At 38.5% G+C, this 15265-nt stretch overlaps 1 protein-coding gene across 1 annotated transcript in view; it reads left to right on the forward strand.

The window, feature by feature from the left end:
* The window catches only part of BMAL2 (basic helix-loop-helix ARNT like 2), a 32998-nt gene that overhangs the window by 5912 nt on the left and 11821 nt on the right, over positions 1–15265 (forward strand). Inside the window, 7 exon segments of the mRNA XM_058022513.1 lie at positions 2519–2666; positions 4514–4549; positions 7300–7338; positions 9784–9941; positions 11613–11692; positions 12650–12742; positions 14856–14973. Of these exon segments, the coding sequence (XP_057878496.1) occupies positions 2519–2666; positions 4514–4549; positions 7300–7338; positions 9784–9941; positions 11613–11692; positions 12650–12742; positions 14856–14973 (672 nt within the window).

The following is a 15265-nucleotide window of genomic DNA, read 5'->3' on the forward strand; positions in this document are numbered from 1 at the left end:
ACTTTTCAAAGCTTTAGGAAAGCCGTGGCTTTAGGAGCTGTTTCTGCCCATTTCTTGCTCAGTGAGTGATAGGTACAAAAAAGATTTGTTCACTTCTGTTCAACTCCACATAATCACTGTTCAGCTATGCTTGGTTGTTCTGAAGCTGTAAATTTATTTATTTCTCTGTTTATTTTCTTTTGCATTGTTGATGGGGGTTTGGGTTTGATTCATGGGCTTTTAAAGAATATATATATATATATATATATATATATATATATGTATATGTAAAGACTGTAAGCTGCATGCTGAGCATGTCAGGGATCAGTACAGATTCTTAACCTTACATTTTTGTCCAAGATCAGCCACTCATCATACTGGCATTTAGTTTGTCCCAGGGATAGTGTTAAGGATTCAGTTTATCACCTTATAATTGTAGTGTGGAAGTTCTTAATAGGTCACTGTTACTGGTAATCTGAATATATTTTGTTTTCTCACTTAAGAATAACAAAAATGGGTGTTGTTAGTAAAGGTAGAAGAGATAACTGCAGTATTCAGAAATTGTTGCTTGAGTGTGAGGGCAAAAACCTAGTTGTTTAATAATATTGAAGAGAAATTGGAAAACCTGTAAAAGAGGCCTTGGATTTTGTTCCTTTAAAGGGAAGTGTTTGGAAAGCAGGCTGGCCATCTGTGTGCAGAGCAGTATTTAGGTCAGTGGGTCTGTGCTGTCCTGCTTTGTTCCAGGACGAAGGGATCTGTTGTGCTGAAGGCATTCTGGTCCTGGAACCATGTAGGTTGCTGCTTAGTAAGTACTCTTTTATGAATATTCATCAAGACTGATTATACTTCAATAGCTTAATCAGGAATTATAGGATGCTCTGACCTGGGCAAATTAAAACTGTTCCTTTTAAAAAACAGTTCCTTTGCATCTGTCAGCATTTTTTGTTTGTTTTGGAATTGTGTTAATAACAGAAATAGAAAATGAAACTTTTAAGGAGACTCATCATAAAAATATTTCAGACATCTATCACTGTCTTATAGAAATACTTATAGTATTTATAATGTAATTTCTTTAATATATTTTTAATATCCCTAATTTGAATGTGATGTGCATTTGAAATAACTAGATTTTCTTGGTGTCAGAGATGTCCAAAGCTTGTCATATATTTGTCAAGTATTTGTTGATTCTTTGTTTCCATCTCTTTTTTTTTGAAACTTCCTGTGTGACTTAATGAGTTAAAGAGCTTTCTAAAATAAAACAGGAGCTGACTTTGTGTTGTCTGATTTGATAGAGAGAGGATTAGTGGAAGACCAGGCAAGCTGTTGTTGGAGTATTAGCCTATTTTCATTTAACTCTCCAGAGCTGTATTCCAACACCAAATGAAAACCTAGAAGGTCATTTTTCTGATGTGAGATGTGTTTACATGTAAGAGGGGGGAAAAATATCATTTGTATCATTGTTTTTGGACATTTCTACATTTTTGCAAACAGCACAGATGCTTAAAAAAGAGAGAAGACTCACAAGAAATTGTCCAGATTTTCTTCTTGCTGGGTTTTCAAAGTAATCCTCTTGGTTTTTGCACCCTGCTAGAAGCAGGAGATGCTCACTTCCTTAAATGACATCTCTTCATCTCTCATCTGTCCTCACTGGCACATGGAGCCTGAAGGAGTTCCTGCATTTGTGAAGCAGAGTTAAATCCGGCTCTTTGGCTCTTTGCCTGAACATCAGCTGGGTGATTCTTTGTGATAGCTGCATTGAGACAGAAAATCAGGGTAATAGTGCTCATGTTCCTGGAGACTGCTCTCCTTTCCCACTAGGTTGCTAGGATTGCTTTGGCTTGTGATTTCTCTTCTGGCCTTCCCAGAAACAGCAGTTTTCCTTAAGAGGAGAATTGTGAAGGGAACTTGACAAGTTTTTGAGACTCTTCCAACTTCCATGGCAGATGTTCTGTGTAATTGCGGATTTTATGTCAGGAATATGATTATAGCAAACTTCCATTTTTTTGATATCTCACTTGATTAAAAAACAGTTCACAATGTATTTTTAATTTTCATTTAGTTTGAGCCCCAGTATTTTGATCTGCTGACAACTGGTGATCTCGCAGCAGGATGTCTGAGGTGGGGGGGAATTGAAGTGCAAAGGTTGTGCGAGGGGAGAGCTGTTCTGTATTGCCTTGGTGTGTAGATTACTTCTACACTTACAGACAGGTCACAAGTACAAATTTTGGCTTCTCTGAAGAACAAAGAAAGAAAACTTCTGTTCAAATGCCATAGTCAGCAGTGGGGAATGAAAAAGTCAGAGCTGCAGCAGAACCATTGTGGAGTTTTCAACATTGGGCAGTTTTTATGGTGAGATCATTGCAGCTCTGTGGGAAGGTGTGCGCTCTTTGCTGGACTTGGCTTGTGTCAATGCAGCCTTGGCTGTTCGTGTCAGAGGCACAGAGCCACGCACACACAGCTTTTAGTGCCGGTGAGGATGAGGGTGGGTGCAGCGTGCTGCAGCTCCTGCTGGACACTGAGCCTTTATTCTCGCTGCCAGACCAGTTCTCAGCGGATGGGAGCCCGTGCGTGGCCTGCGGAGGGCCCGGCCTCATGAACCCCGCCCCCAAGGCTGCCAGCAGCACGGCTTTCAATGCTGCCCTGCCTGACATCCCCAGGAAGCGCAAGGGGAGTGATTCTGACAACCAGTAAGTGAATCAAATCTCCGTGCCTCAACCTGAGACATTCGTCTCTTGTTTGTGCAACGTGGTCACTGTCATTCCTTTTCCTCTTCCTCCTTCCCTTCTAATCCTCTTTCCTTTGTTCATTACCATTACATTTACAGTGTCTTCCAAATGTGTTCTTTGACAGTCCCCGATTATTAAAAATAGAAAAAGTAATCCTTAAATCCAAGGGATATATGGAGGATTCTGTAATGCCATTTCCTGGCCTGAAGTGTCTGGATAATGTGCCTCTGATGCTGAAATTTCAATCCTAATTTTTAGGGTTTTTTTCCTCCTTCTTTGCCTACTAGTAAAAGCAAGTTCTTAATGTGAAAAATGCATGTATTTTATGATTGGCTTTTCGCAAATATTAAAATGAATATTTTATGTGTTGTGTTAGAAAGCAATGCTGCATTAATTTTCTTAAGTACTGTGTTAAATATAGTTTTAGGTTATAAAAATTGTTAAAATATAATCTATGCTATGTAGGATGTTTTATTTAAAAGAAAGGATTTGCAGCAAGATAGCAGCCACAGGACACCTGAATCTTTCAGAGAAAAAGAATTTATGGCCTTCTTATCAGAAGAAACGCACTTCTTCCCACCTCGAAGGCACTATTAGGATTAGAGGGGAGAAATTGATGAAGACCAGACAGAATCCTGTGTTTGAATGGAATTTATGCATCATGTATGAGGTGTATGAATATGCAACAGGCTGTTGTTTTTAAAGGTTAATCCTCTGTTAACGTGGGTCCTTTATCGGGCTCGTGCTGCCCAGAAAAATGTACCGTGATGTCCATAACTCTTTGTTTTTATTGTCTCATATTGTCCTAATTCAATTTGTCCAAATTGTTATTACTCTAATTGTGTTACTATGTTTATAACCATTTTAATACTATTAAACTTTTATAATTTTAAAAACAAGCGATTTGCGTTTTTCACATTAAGTTGCCTGAAGTTTCCCAGGCACATACTAGAATTTTACCTTCAAGCATGAGACAAGATTACTGATTGAATTGTTTAATCTAGAACTGCTGCTTCAGTGACCAGAGCAGCCATTTCCTTAAATGTGGTGACAGACCTGTGACCTAAAAATGGGGACTGTCCTCTTGTAGTGCTCATTCTTTTCAAGTGGCTCATACCTGACTGCTGAGGGGACACTGTCAACTGTTTTATCCTGTTCTATAGCTGCCAAACAGATGCCAGTTAACCAAGTGATGTGCTCAAAGTTGTGTAAATCAGGCAGAAGTAAGGGACACAAGGTGCAGGTGTAGTGCACTACAACTATCTCTGAACTAATGCAGAATATCCATGTTTAAAAAGGTGGGGAATAGGAGATGTGCATGTATTTGTGATTATTAAAGCTCTTTAATCACTGCTTCTCCCATATGTAGTCCATTGGTCTGCAGTAGCTGTACTGTGGGTGTTGATGTAATTGCCAACTTGGAGATTCAAGTGTGATGTGTGGATAACTGAAAACTCCAGCAATATGTTAGTTTCTGAGGGAAAAAAAATAGTCTCCATTCTTTTTCAGTATCACTTTTTGATCTTTACCTGCTCAGTAAAAGTGTTGGTTTCTTGGTAATGTTCCCCTGAGGTTTGAATCTCTCAGATTAAAAAAAAAAATAACTGTCCAAGTTAAAAAATTAATTGAAAAAGTACTGGCTAATAAGAATTAGTAATTAGATTCTAGGACTAATGATCTTGCTGAAAATAACCAATCAAGTGGAGTTACCTTTAAAATTTTTCTGTGACTTAGGTTTTTTGAGTCTATCAAGTAATCTTGTTGTGCTTCAAACTCCATTTTACTTACTTTGTGATCTGTTTCTGCAGGGATACAGTTGAAGTTGATGGTGATCCTCAGAAAAGGTACTTTTTATGAATGAATCCATTTCTATTTTGAGTTCTGTGAACTTGTCACACTTTGCTGTTTGCCTAGATGAGCTATGGGGTTCCTTGAGGAGTGCTTCATCCCAGGGCAGGTCTGTGTACAGCACAAGGTGATAAACATTTAGTTAAGGAACAGGATGGACAGGTCCATTCAATGTTAAGGGTTTCTGATAGTTCTTTCTAAGATGATGCTCTTACCAAACTTGTTAGTATTGAAGTTTAGAATGGGAAGGAGTGAAAAGTGCCAGTTCAATCAGAAGACTTAGGGAGGTGAAGAAAATATTCTCATATTCTTCCAGGATTGGTGAATGTAAACATTTTTTAATACCTTTTAGGGCGCTTTTAAAATTACAACTATAATAACTGTGTTAAAATAATGCTGTTACAAGGTGGCTATGCAGCATAAGCAAACCCTTTGTGGAATATATCTCCCAGGAGGGTTTTGTTAATTACATGGTTACTTTGTTGCATTTTCTTTTTCTGTATCTGGAAAAAGATACCTTACTTGGGTAATATTTGTTTGTAAGTAGCCATGCAGTGTTTTTATAGAATAAACGGTTTCCCTTGGAAGGGACCTACAATGATCATCCAGTCCAACAGCCTGAGCACTTCAGGGCTGACCAAAGGTTAAGGCACATTGTAAAGGGCATTGTCCAAATGCCTCTTCAACACTGACAGGCCTGGGGCAGTGACCACCTCTCCAGGAAGCCTGTTCCAGTGTTTCCCCACCTTCTTGGTACAGAAATGCTTCCTAATGTCCAGTCTAGACCTCCCCTGCACAGCTTTTAAACCATTCCCCTATCCTTGGATACCTGGGAGAAGAGCTCAGCACCTCTCTGTGCACTTCCCCTCCTCAGGAACCTGCAGAGAGCAAGGAGATGGCCTCAGCCTCCTTCTCTCCAAACTGGACAAACCAGGAGTCCTTGGCCACTCCCCACAGGACATTCCTTCTATCCTTTCATCAGCTTTGTTGCCTTTCTCTGAATTCCTTCAGGGACCTTCCCATCTTCACCAAACACCTTCTCACATTTTGGGGCCCAGAAGTGCCCACAATATTCCAGGTGAAGGCACAGCAGGACAATCACCTCTTTGTCCATCTGGTGTTTGATGTGCTTTGCCCTCTGACTGCCCTGAACTGGGCCTGCTGTCAGCCAGCACCTCCAGGTCTCCCTTTCTGCAGGGAAGTCACTCTTTGGTACATAGCCTGAAGAAGAGTGTAAAAATCTTTCTTTGGGGTTAAATTGGTTGTTTCTTCGTGGATTTTTTCCATGGTGCTCGTCATGGAAAGTGTGACTAAAAACCCTCGTTTTCTGCCTTTAAAACATTAGCTTCCATTTTAGAAAAAATGGGGAAGTATATTTAATAAATCAATTGAGAAAGTAGAGAAAAGCTGGTGTTCTTTATTTTTACTGATTGATACCCATTCTGTCCTTTATAGTACCAATTAAATATACCCACAATATAGCCACAAAGTAGAATTTCACCCTCTGTTCATGTAGTCAAGGTGGTTTTAATTTAGCTATTCATATCAGCAACACCACAGCTGTTAGGACAGAGGCTATAAAAATCCATTGAAGGCTAGAACTGATTGCTTGAACAGCAAATTTGTGCTAGATTTTTCCCCAAGTGGAGCTCCTGAGGGAGAAGGAAAGTTAATTAATAGGGCACATGCTGCATTGCAGCTGGTCTGGCTCCTCCTTACCTCTTCCCTTATGGTCAGAGAATGTAAATTCTGTTGGAATTCACAGTATATAGATATTTCTGGTAAGTTTATTTTAGAATGGAAGGACAATATTAGTTATTGCTAACTTGTCTAAATCTGAAACTATTTCAGTGAATGAAAGTCTTGGGGTGTTGTGAGCCAAACCTCCTCCTCTGTTTGGGTTTCTCAGACTGTCTAGAAGATTGCTGGGTTCCAGTGAAATCCCAGAGTCTGCCTTGTTAGTTTGGATCCTCACTGGGTTCAGTGCTCAGTTGCAGGTGGCAGCAGCTTTTGGCACCTTTCCTGAAGCTGTAATCTCCAAGGATCCTCCTGCTTCCCTTTCCTTGTGGGAGACACCTGCTGCCTGCTTGGCCTCTCCTCTTGATTCTCATGGTACCAAGGCCATCAATTCTTCCCAAAGAGTGGGGAACAGTGCAGTGGGCATAGGGAAAGAAAAGCTCATTGCCTTGTTTGAATCATCCTTTATAGTTTCCTGTTAGAGAGTGTTTATTGTGCTGCAGACACTTAAGACTGTGTTTCATTCACAGTTTTATTACTTTATGACTTCCCAGTCATTGCTGTAGGGTATGGGAAATAGCTTAGGTTTTTTGGGTTTTTTCAAATGTAATTTAGGATTGCTTATTTTATAACTTGACAATAAGTTATGAGAAATAAAAACATACATTTTTGTCTTATAAAACTTTAAACAAAAAAATAAAAGCAAGGCTAGTCTTAAGTTATTTGAGTGTTCCAGTAATGTTGTTGTCTCCAGAGTAAAAAAAGCCCCATAATTATGAACTATCCCTTTAATATGTTCACACAACTGTGAATATTGCCGGTTGTGCTCTGGTCTCTTTCTGTTATGCATCACTTGCTAGGTCAGTTATGCTTGAGAGATTTTGTGGGTTTGCTTTTGCTGGAGCCACAGTAATTTTGTAGCATTTTTCTGTCTTCTGGAATTTGTGGGAGGAAAGAAGTGCCTAGTATTAAATATGTAATGTAAAACTCTGTACCTTGTTTTTTCTAGGAGTGAAGATGAAGAACATGTTAAAGTAAAAGACTTCAGGTATTCATTTTCAATAGAAAAATGTTTTGCTAGTGAAGACTGAAATTCAGTTGTAAAACATAAGTAAAATAGTAGTAAATAGTAAAATATGAGTTTGTGGATAACATTCATTAAAACTTTATCAAACATTTAACAGTAAGCTTTTCCTTGCTAAATGTATAGTAATTTTTAAAGCCTCCTTGAGGATTTTATTTGCTAATAATTTTGGTAAACGTTGCTGCAGAATATCTCAGTTGGTTTAGCAAAAACATGAGGTTGAAGTTTTTAAGGTGAGAATTAAATGCAGTACACTCAAGTCGTGTAAGGAGCTGATCCTTCATCTGTATGAATTTGAGAATTGTTTTTTCTAGATTTGTCTGCTTCTGGAGGTATTTGGAATTTGTTCCACATGGAAATGGATTTGGCTAAAGTACAACAAGGATTTCTTGTTCTAGAACAAGCTTTTGTGTAGGGAATTATTCAAGTTTTGCCATTGAACTTTGAATTGACATAAACTGAAATCCACATAGAACACTTGCCAGATTTGAAATGTTGTGTGACCACAGTTCAGCCAAACAAATATTTTAAACTACAGACAAACCACGTAGTAAAACCAGAGCTGTGCTGTAAAGTTGATTTAAAAATAAGTCTTTCATTTTTCATGTGAGCAGAGATGTCAAACCAGAAATACATAATCCACTCAGCATGCTGTCAGAAGTATTATTTATACAGTATGCTAGCTAGTAATTATGAAGTGTTCCTGTAATTGAAACAAAATTAAAGAAACTAAAATGTTCCAAGATATATTTACAGTTTCACTTCAAAATTATTTTTTCTTCACAGAGTATCCCAGATTGCTCTATAAGATTGTAGTACATTGCTTTAATGGCTTCTGTGTGGCATTGTTAACTTTTTTCCTGACTTTTTGGTGCACTAGTTGGAGGGAAAAAGAATCAGTACAAAGGTGTCTGGAGGTTTGCTTATCAGTTATCTCCTTCCAGTATTATTTGTTTCTAGCTTATTGTGGAACCTGCTTTTCTCCCTTTGCCTTTGTGGCTGTGGCAAACAACAGAAGCCTTTTTCAATCATTCAGTCATCCCCTGAATTTCTGCACCAGCCTGACCAGTTTGTTATAATTCTTTATTGACCTTCAGAGATGTGGAAGGTTGTTCCCTTTCCTGGAATGCATGTATTTGTCTTCCTGAAGTTCACAGTTCAAGGAGCATACCCAGGATATTACTTGATTGTTCTTACCTGACATAAAGGAAGAGTTGGGTGAACCCATAGATGTGAGCATAACTCAAAAAATTAAATCTCATGGAAGGCTTTTGAGAGAGAAAAGCTAAATGCTTGGTAGAATGACCCAGAATTAGTTGTGAGGTGAAGGCTTTATTTTTTTTTTTTTTTAATTAAAATAGTATTCAGGTAGATCTTTAAAACTGTACTTTGCTCTTTCTCAACAGGCCAGGTGTAGTTAACTTTATTGCCTTTAATAACTTCCGTTGCAGTATGCCTACAAGGAAAAGTTTTGGAGATCAGTTAACCAAAACTTATTCCTCATTTTGCATAACTATACTACTGTGTCTGGCCTCAATTAGAAAGAAAAATCATCTGGGCTTTAATTGAGTGGCTGGCTTATCTTCTGGGTAAGGAGGAAGAGAGTGAATGAAACTTTCCTTGATCTGCTGGAGGGTGTTAGAGGGAAGGAGATGGGTTGAAAAGCTGACACAATGCACTAGAAAGAAGTAAAGAAAAGGTGACCTGAGCTATAAATGCACTTGTGGTGTGCAGTCATGTGCCCTAGAAGGAGTTTCCTGATGAAAACTCACTGAGAAGAGAAGCTCTTTCTGTGGCTGAGTTCTTGACAGGCTTACCAAGAGATGAAACCTGAGACAGCCTTTGTACCACCTTATCAGGAAAGCTTTCTGGGATACTTCTGGTCAATTACACAAGGCACAACTTGTTTTTTTTTCAGTTTCCACTCCATCTCTTAGAAGCATGTGGAAAAGTAATGTTTATTGCTGTGGGGTTTCTTAAAAGGCAGCAGAATGAACACCCTATCTTAGTTACACAGGCCAGGGAGAGGTGGGAGCAGGAATGTCTTTCACTGATTCCCAATGACATCAAGAGTTCTCTGGGACACACTGAAGTGTCCAAGTCATCACTTGCATGGCAAGGGTCTCAAGAAAGGTTTATGTTTTAGAATTCTTCATAACCTCTTGTTCCTGCCAAATGTAATCAAATTGTTGCTTGGAATATCTCTTCTCCTCAGTATTTCCCATTATTATTGGGACCATTTCATCTTTGTTGAAGTGAATCCAATTCAATTGTCCAGTAGAAGTAGCATATGAAAAACTGCTTCAGTGCAGTAGTACTGGTGGTAGTTCCATTCCCAAAATGAAACTGAATATTATGGAGACAATAATGTGTCCTACATCACTCTTTAAAAATAATTTTTCTTCTTAGAGAGGCCCACAGTCAGACAGAGAAAAGAAGAAGAGACAAAATGAATAATTTGATAGAGGAATTGTCTGCCATGATACCACAGTGCAATCCCATGGCCCGAAAGCTGGACAAGCTCACAGTGCTACGGATGGCTGTGCAGCACTTGAAGTCTTTAAAAGGTGAGTTTGGGAAACATCATCCTGTAAATCCTTGTTCTAGTAGGAGTTGTTGTGTGTATCTTCCCAGGTTTTAAATAAACCAAGAGTATTTTATTTTACATTTCCTTACTGTATTTAGTTCCGAGTCTGCTCCTCATTTAAGTGTTCATGTCTGTAGCTGTCAGAACGTAATTTTAAGTTTTTGCTTAGTACAGCAGAAAAAAAGCCACCCTTCAGTTTCTGATATTTCCTGTCTGCTCAGGGCATGCCTTGCTCTTGGGTTACTCCTTGATCCTTTTTAGAAGGTACAGGAGTCAAAAGGAAGGCTGCAAGACAGAAAATAATTTAACAAAATGGTCAATGAGTTTGGTTGCATTAAAGTCTTAAAAACCCTCACATGGTAGATAGTAGCAAGAAACAGAAACTTCTGGTAGCCCAGTCAGCTGAGAAAGTTAATAATGGATCTTAGGGAATGCTTTAGTGTGAGGATCAGCCCAGGAAATATTCTTTGCTCTCCTTCTGCTATTGCTAGGTTTTTGGATTTTTTTTTCCCCTCTCCCCCCAAAAAATATATCCAAATAAACTCTGCAATGTGCAGCTTGTATCAGCTGCACAGAATATTTAGGTGTTTTGGCACCACTGTTTCAGAATAATCATTTGGTCAACTCTAAGCAAAGATCAAAGACCCTCTGCATTGCAAAACCCACTGATTAGGAATAAACAGGTCTAAGGAGAACCCAGTTAGTTTTGGGTCAAAGAAGTGAAGAAAATTAATTAAGTTGCTGCCTTGGCAGTAATAGAATCATAGAAATGGCTCAGGTGTAAAGGGTTTTGAGGTTTTTCTAAAGGACTGAGAGTCTGCATGAAGAAGTCATGTGAACCAGCAGGAAATAATGTAAACCAGCAGGACAGTAACTGCACTTGCAGTTAAACAAGAAATCTTCAGCTCAAGCATTTGTATTTTAACAACAGGATGTAAACACTGGACTTCACCCAGCACAGTTGTATTTACCTCAAAACAAATGGTTCAAGAGAATACAATATACTATGTGGAGTTATAGTGCATGATGAAATGGGCTGAAATGTTCAACTGTTACAAAAAATGTAACACCAAAAAAAAAAATTAATGGATAAAAGTGTAATGAACAAAAATTAATTTACAGAGTACTTGCCATGGGTGCTGGAACAGTACATGCAGTGAGTCAGTCTCACTATATTTAGTGAGACATTCGATTTAACTACAACAGTTTGGTTTTTTGATTGTTGGCTTTATAGTAATAATGAAGCATTATTAATGTCTAAAGATAATTGGTAATATTGGAATTATTCTGTTTCAGGAAGGAGAATTTAGTTAAGAGGTCTGAAATATACCTGTGAAATGTTTCTAGAAAATTCACTTCTAATACCATTTCTCTTGCAGTACATTAATGATATCTGAACAGAAGTTTGCTTGGTTTGTGTTAATAAAGGGCAAGAAAAAAAACAGTTATGTGTATCTGTTTTCATTACCAGATATGTTTGAAATCTGTTTTAATTTTATTTTTAGTATTTCTTGAGCCTTGAATTATTTTTTTAATTCAGCTATTGGGGCCATAGAGAAAAATTCTAAAAGGCATAACAAGTATAGCTCTGCTAAAAGTGAGTTTAAAATGTAACTTTTGCCATGATCTCTGTGAATGACCCATTTCCCAGGTTCCAGCAGCTCCTACTCAGAAGTGCGGTATAAACCTTCATTTCTGAAGGATGATGAACTGCGGCAGTTAATCCTTAGGGTGAGTGGAGGGAATCTCTCAGATAAATCATGTCCTTGTTAAAGCTTCAGTTTTTAGTTGGACAGTGCTTTTTCTCCCATCATTTCCTTCAGGCAAGTGTTTTCTTGTACTGATTAAACTCTGTGCACTACCCAGGCTTTCATGAAGGCGTGCAGAGATGGTTTAGGAGCATGGCAGGCAGCAGCCCTGGAAGGACAATAATTTGTGTACAGTCTGCCTGTTTAATACATCCATTCTAAAAATCTTCATGCAACTGCAGAGAATGCTGCCAATTATGCCAGTTAGGCATTTTAAAAGATGTGCTTTGCAAAAGGTGCAGAAAATACCTGGAATAAAATCTTCCCTCTTGTTTGCACACTTCATCACAAACCCACACACCTCATTCACAGCTAGGTTTGTGGGTTTTTTCCTTTGCTGCAACAATGCTTTGCCAAGATCTACTTTGCCAAGAATGGCTCCCAAAAGAAGCTGTTTTGTAGCTGGACTTTTGCCAAAGATGTCTTTAAGGAACTTTAGCTGTGTGTGGTTGAAGGCCTCATTTGGTCCTTGCACTCTTAATTGCTTTTTTTTTTAGAATCACAGAATCGCCTGAGTTGAAGGGACCTTAAAGTTCATCTCATTCCACTCCCTGCCATGGGCAAAGACACCTTCCACTATTTCTGGTTGCTCAGATCCCATCCAACCTGGCCTTGAACACTTCCAGGAATCCAGAGCCAGCCACAGCATCTCTGGGCAGCCTGTGCCAGGGCCTCAGCTCCCTCACAGGGAGCAATTTCTTCCTAATAACCAATCTAAGCACACCCTCTGTCAGTGTGGAGCCATTTCCTCTTGCCCCTCTCTAGCTTTCTTGTATTTAATTTTAAAAATCAGGATTAAAAGTATGCTTCCTTGTAGTCATTAATATTCATTGTTTATTTTAATTGTGTGTTTTTAAAGACAGTATCTTTATATTTTCAGGCTGCAGATGGATTCCTGTTTGTGGTTGGATGCAACAGAGGAAAAATTCTATTTGTCTCTGAATCAGTTTGCAAAATACTGAATTATGATCAGGTGGTTATTGTTGTTTCTTGCTTGCTTTTACCTTGCATTTTCTTAGGAATTTTAAAACTTTTATATTTTAATTTATATTACATCAAACCAATCCTTGTGTATAATTTCTTGGAATTTCTTTGATTTAACCTTATTCAGAGTAAAGCTGAATATCCTGTAAGAAAATATGTGCAAGTACATCAGTGTTCCCAGCCTGAGGAACAGCACCAGATTTCAGCTGATCATCCCTAAGAAAACTGCCAGTCTGAGAGGAAGGGATAATTTGAAGATGTCCTAATTTCTGTGTGCAAGAGATTTTCTTTCACATAGTGAAGTGATTTTAAGGGTTTTTTTAGGCCAAGGAAAATGGGTAGTTGAGCAGTGGAAGTTAATGAAAGCTTTCCTTGGTGCTGCCTTTATGCTGGCATGCACCACATAACACATGACTCACAGTAATTGTCCAAGCATGTACCCCTAACCTGAGACAAACTGAATGGCAGCCAGCATAGCCTGTACAGCCAGGGAAATTGCCAAAATACATGTACTTTCCATTAGTTGGTGTTTAGCATGATGGGCAATTACCACAAATAATCCAGGGATGATAATTTGTTCCTCTATCAATGACTTCTGTTTCACAAACAGAGGCTAAAACAGTTAGTGCTGCCATCTGTCTACTTTTGTAACTTTGAAACTGTTTGTGCTATTTTAGTTTTCTTTATAAATGTACAGATAACCAATCTGGAGTCTTTCATAGATTTTTTTTTTAAGTGCAAAACTATCTTCTTTAATTAAAGTTAAATGAATCACAGAATCACACAGAATCACAGAATTTCTAGGTTGGAAGAGAGCTTTAAGATCATCGAGTCCAGCCCATGTTCTAACACCTCAACTAGATCATGGCACCAAGTGCCACATCCAGTCTTTTTTTAAACACATTGAGGCATGGTGACTCCACCACCTCCCTGGGTAGATGATTCCAGTATTTGACCACTCTTTCTGTGAAAAACTTCCTCCTTAATTCTAGCCTGTAGGGGAAGAAGCATCAAGCAGAGTTGTTTTTTTTTTAACTTCTACACTGATTTTGTTCAAGAGCTGAAAGTGCCTTTCTGGAGTCAGTCATGTTAGACATACCTACTTCCAGACCCTTAAGAACTCCTGTATTCCAGACAAGGAGATTCAGAGGACATGACTGACTTTAATCAAAACCCATGGATTTATTAGCTTGTGTAGGAGTTGTTCTAGGCTCTGAATCCCATGCTGCAGCTTTATCTGGTTTATTATACCTGTATATTTTGGCAAGGCTGCTGTTAGGCTGTCTCAGCAGCACTCAGCATTTTCCCATTGCATCGGGATTAAATGGGGACTGGGAAAAGGCAGGAGACTGGATGTTTGTCCTGAGTTTGAGTCTAGAGTAGAGCTTGTCAACACAGCTCCTTTATGTCCTTTGATTTGGTTGCTGTGCTGAAGGTAAGCAGTAGAAAAGCAAACTCTCCCACTTCTGTGAGAATTCCTTCCCATTCCAAAGGAAAGTGTTGCAGCAGGTCAGTTACTTGGGATGAACAGAGTGAGCAGGTAGAAGGCATCCCAGCTGGAGACATCCCTGAAAATATCCTCTGCTGAGTGCTGTGGTGAGCTGAGCCCTGCTTCCAGCCTGCTCCTGGCTCTGTGGTGCCAGTTTGTCCAACCACATTTGGCCTCAGAGTCATTAGATAGTTGAATATTTCATCCTCCTTTCTATTTCTTCCCTCCTTCCCCAATACTTCTGAGAGTGGAATTACTTTGTGTATAACCTTCTTTGGCTAGGACCAGGAATTGCATTATTTACATAAATAAAGCATTTGGTTGTACAGAACTTGTTGGATCTCCAACTAAATATGCTGTTTTTCAAAGGGAAGGAACAAACTACGTTTTTACTACCCTTTTAAATAAAACTTATATTAAACAATGACAAATGAAATGTAAAACAAAATATTGATGTTTGGAGTAACTGTGGTATTGGCTTTTTTTTTAGTGGTGTAGACAGTTGTTTTCCTGAGATAAGTAATGTGTGGGGTCCTGTTCCAAAATGGTGTGGTTCTCATCTCTTTTGGGTTTTGTTGCTTTTTTTTGTTGTTTGTTTTTTTTTTTCTAATAGGCCAGTTTAATTGGACAAAGTTTATTTGATTACTTACATCCAAAAGATGTTGCAAAAGTTAAGGAGCAACTTTCTTCATCGGATGTCTCGCCTAGAGAGAAGCTCGTAGATGGCAAAAGTAAGTCAGAGCTGGATGTGCTCATATTTTTAAAGAGATGTTAATAAATCTAATTATTAGTCAGGATGTATTCAGGTGTTTGTATGGATGTGTGGATGAACAAAAGAAGCAAACATTTGAATGTGTATCTGCTGCTTAAAATGCATTAGAGTTGAAAAGCTAGCCCAGAAGAGAATTGATTTTAGATCATAAGAGTTACAGAAATTCTGTTAATTCTGTACTGCAATCACTGTTAAGCATTTACCAAGATGTGGTCTGACATTCTTCCTACCAGCATACTGCTTTTTTTTCT

This window comes from Melospiza georgiana, chromosome 4, assembly GCF_028018845.1.
Source record: "Melospiza georgiana isolate bMelGeo1 chromosome 4, bMelGeo1.pri, whole genome shotgun sequence".
Lineage (NCBI taxonomy): Eukaryota > Metazoa > Chordata > Aves > Passeriformes > Passerellidae > Melospiza > Melospiza georgiana.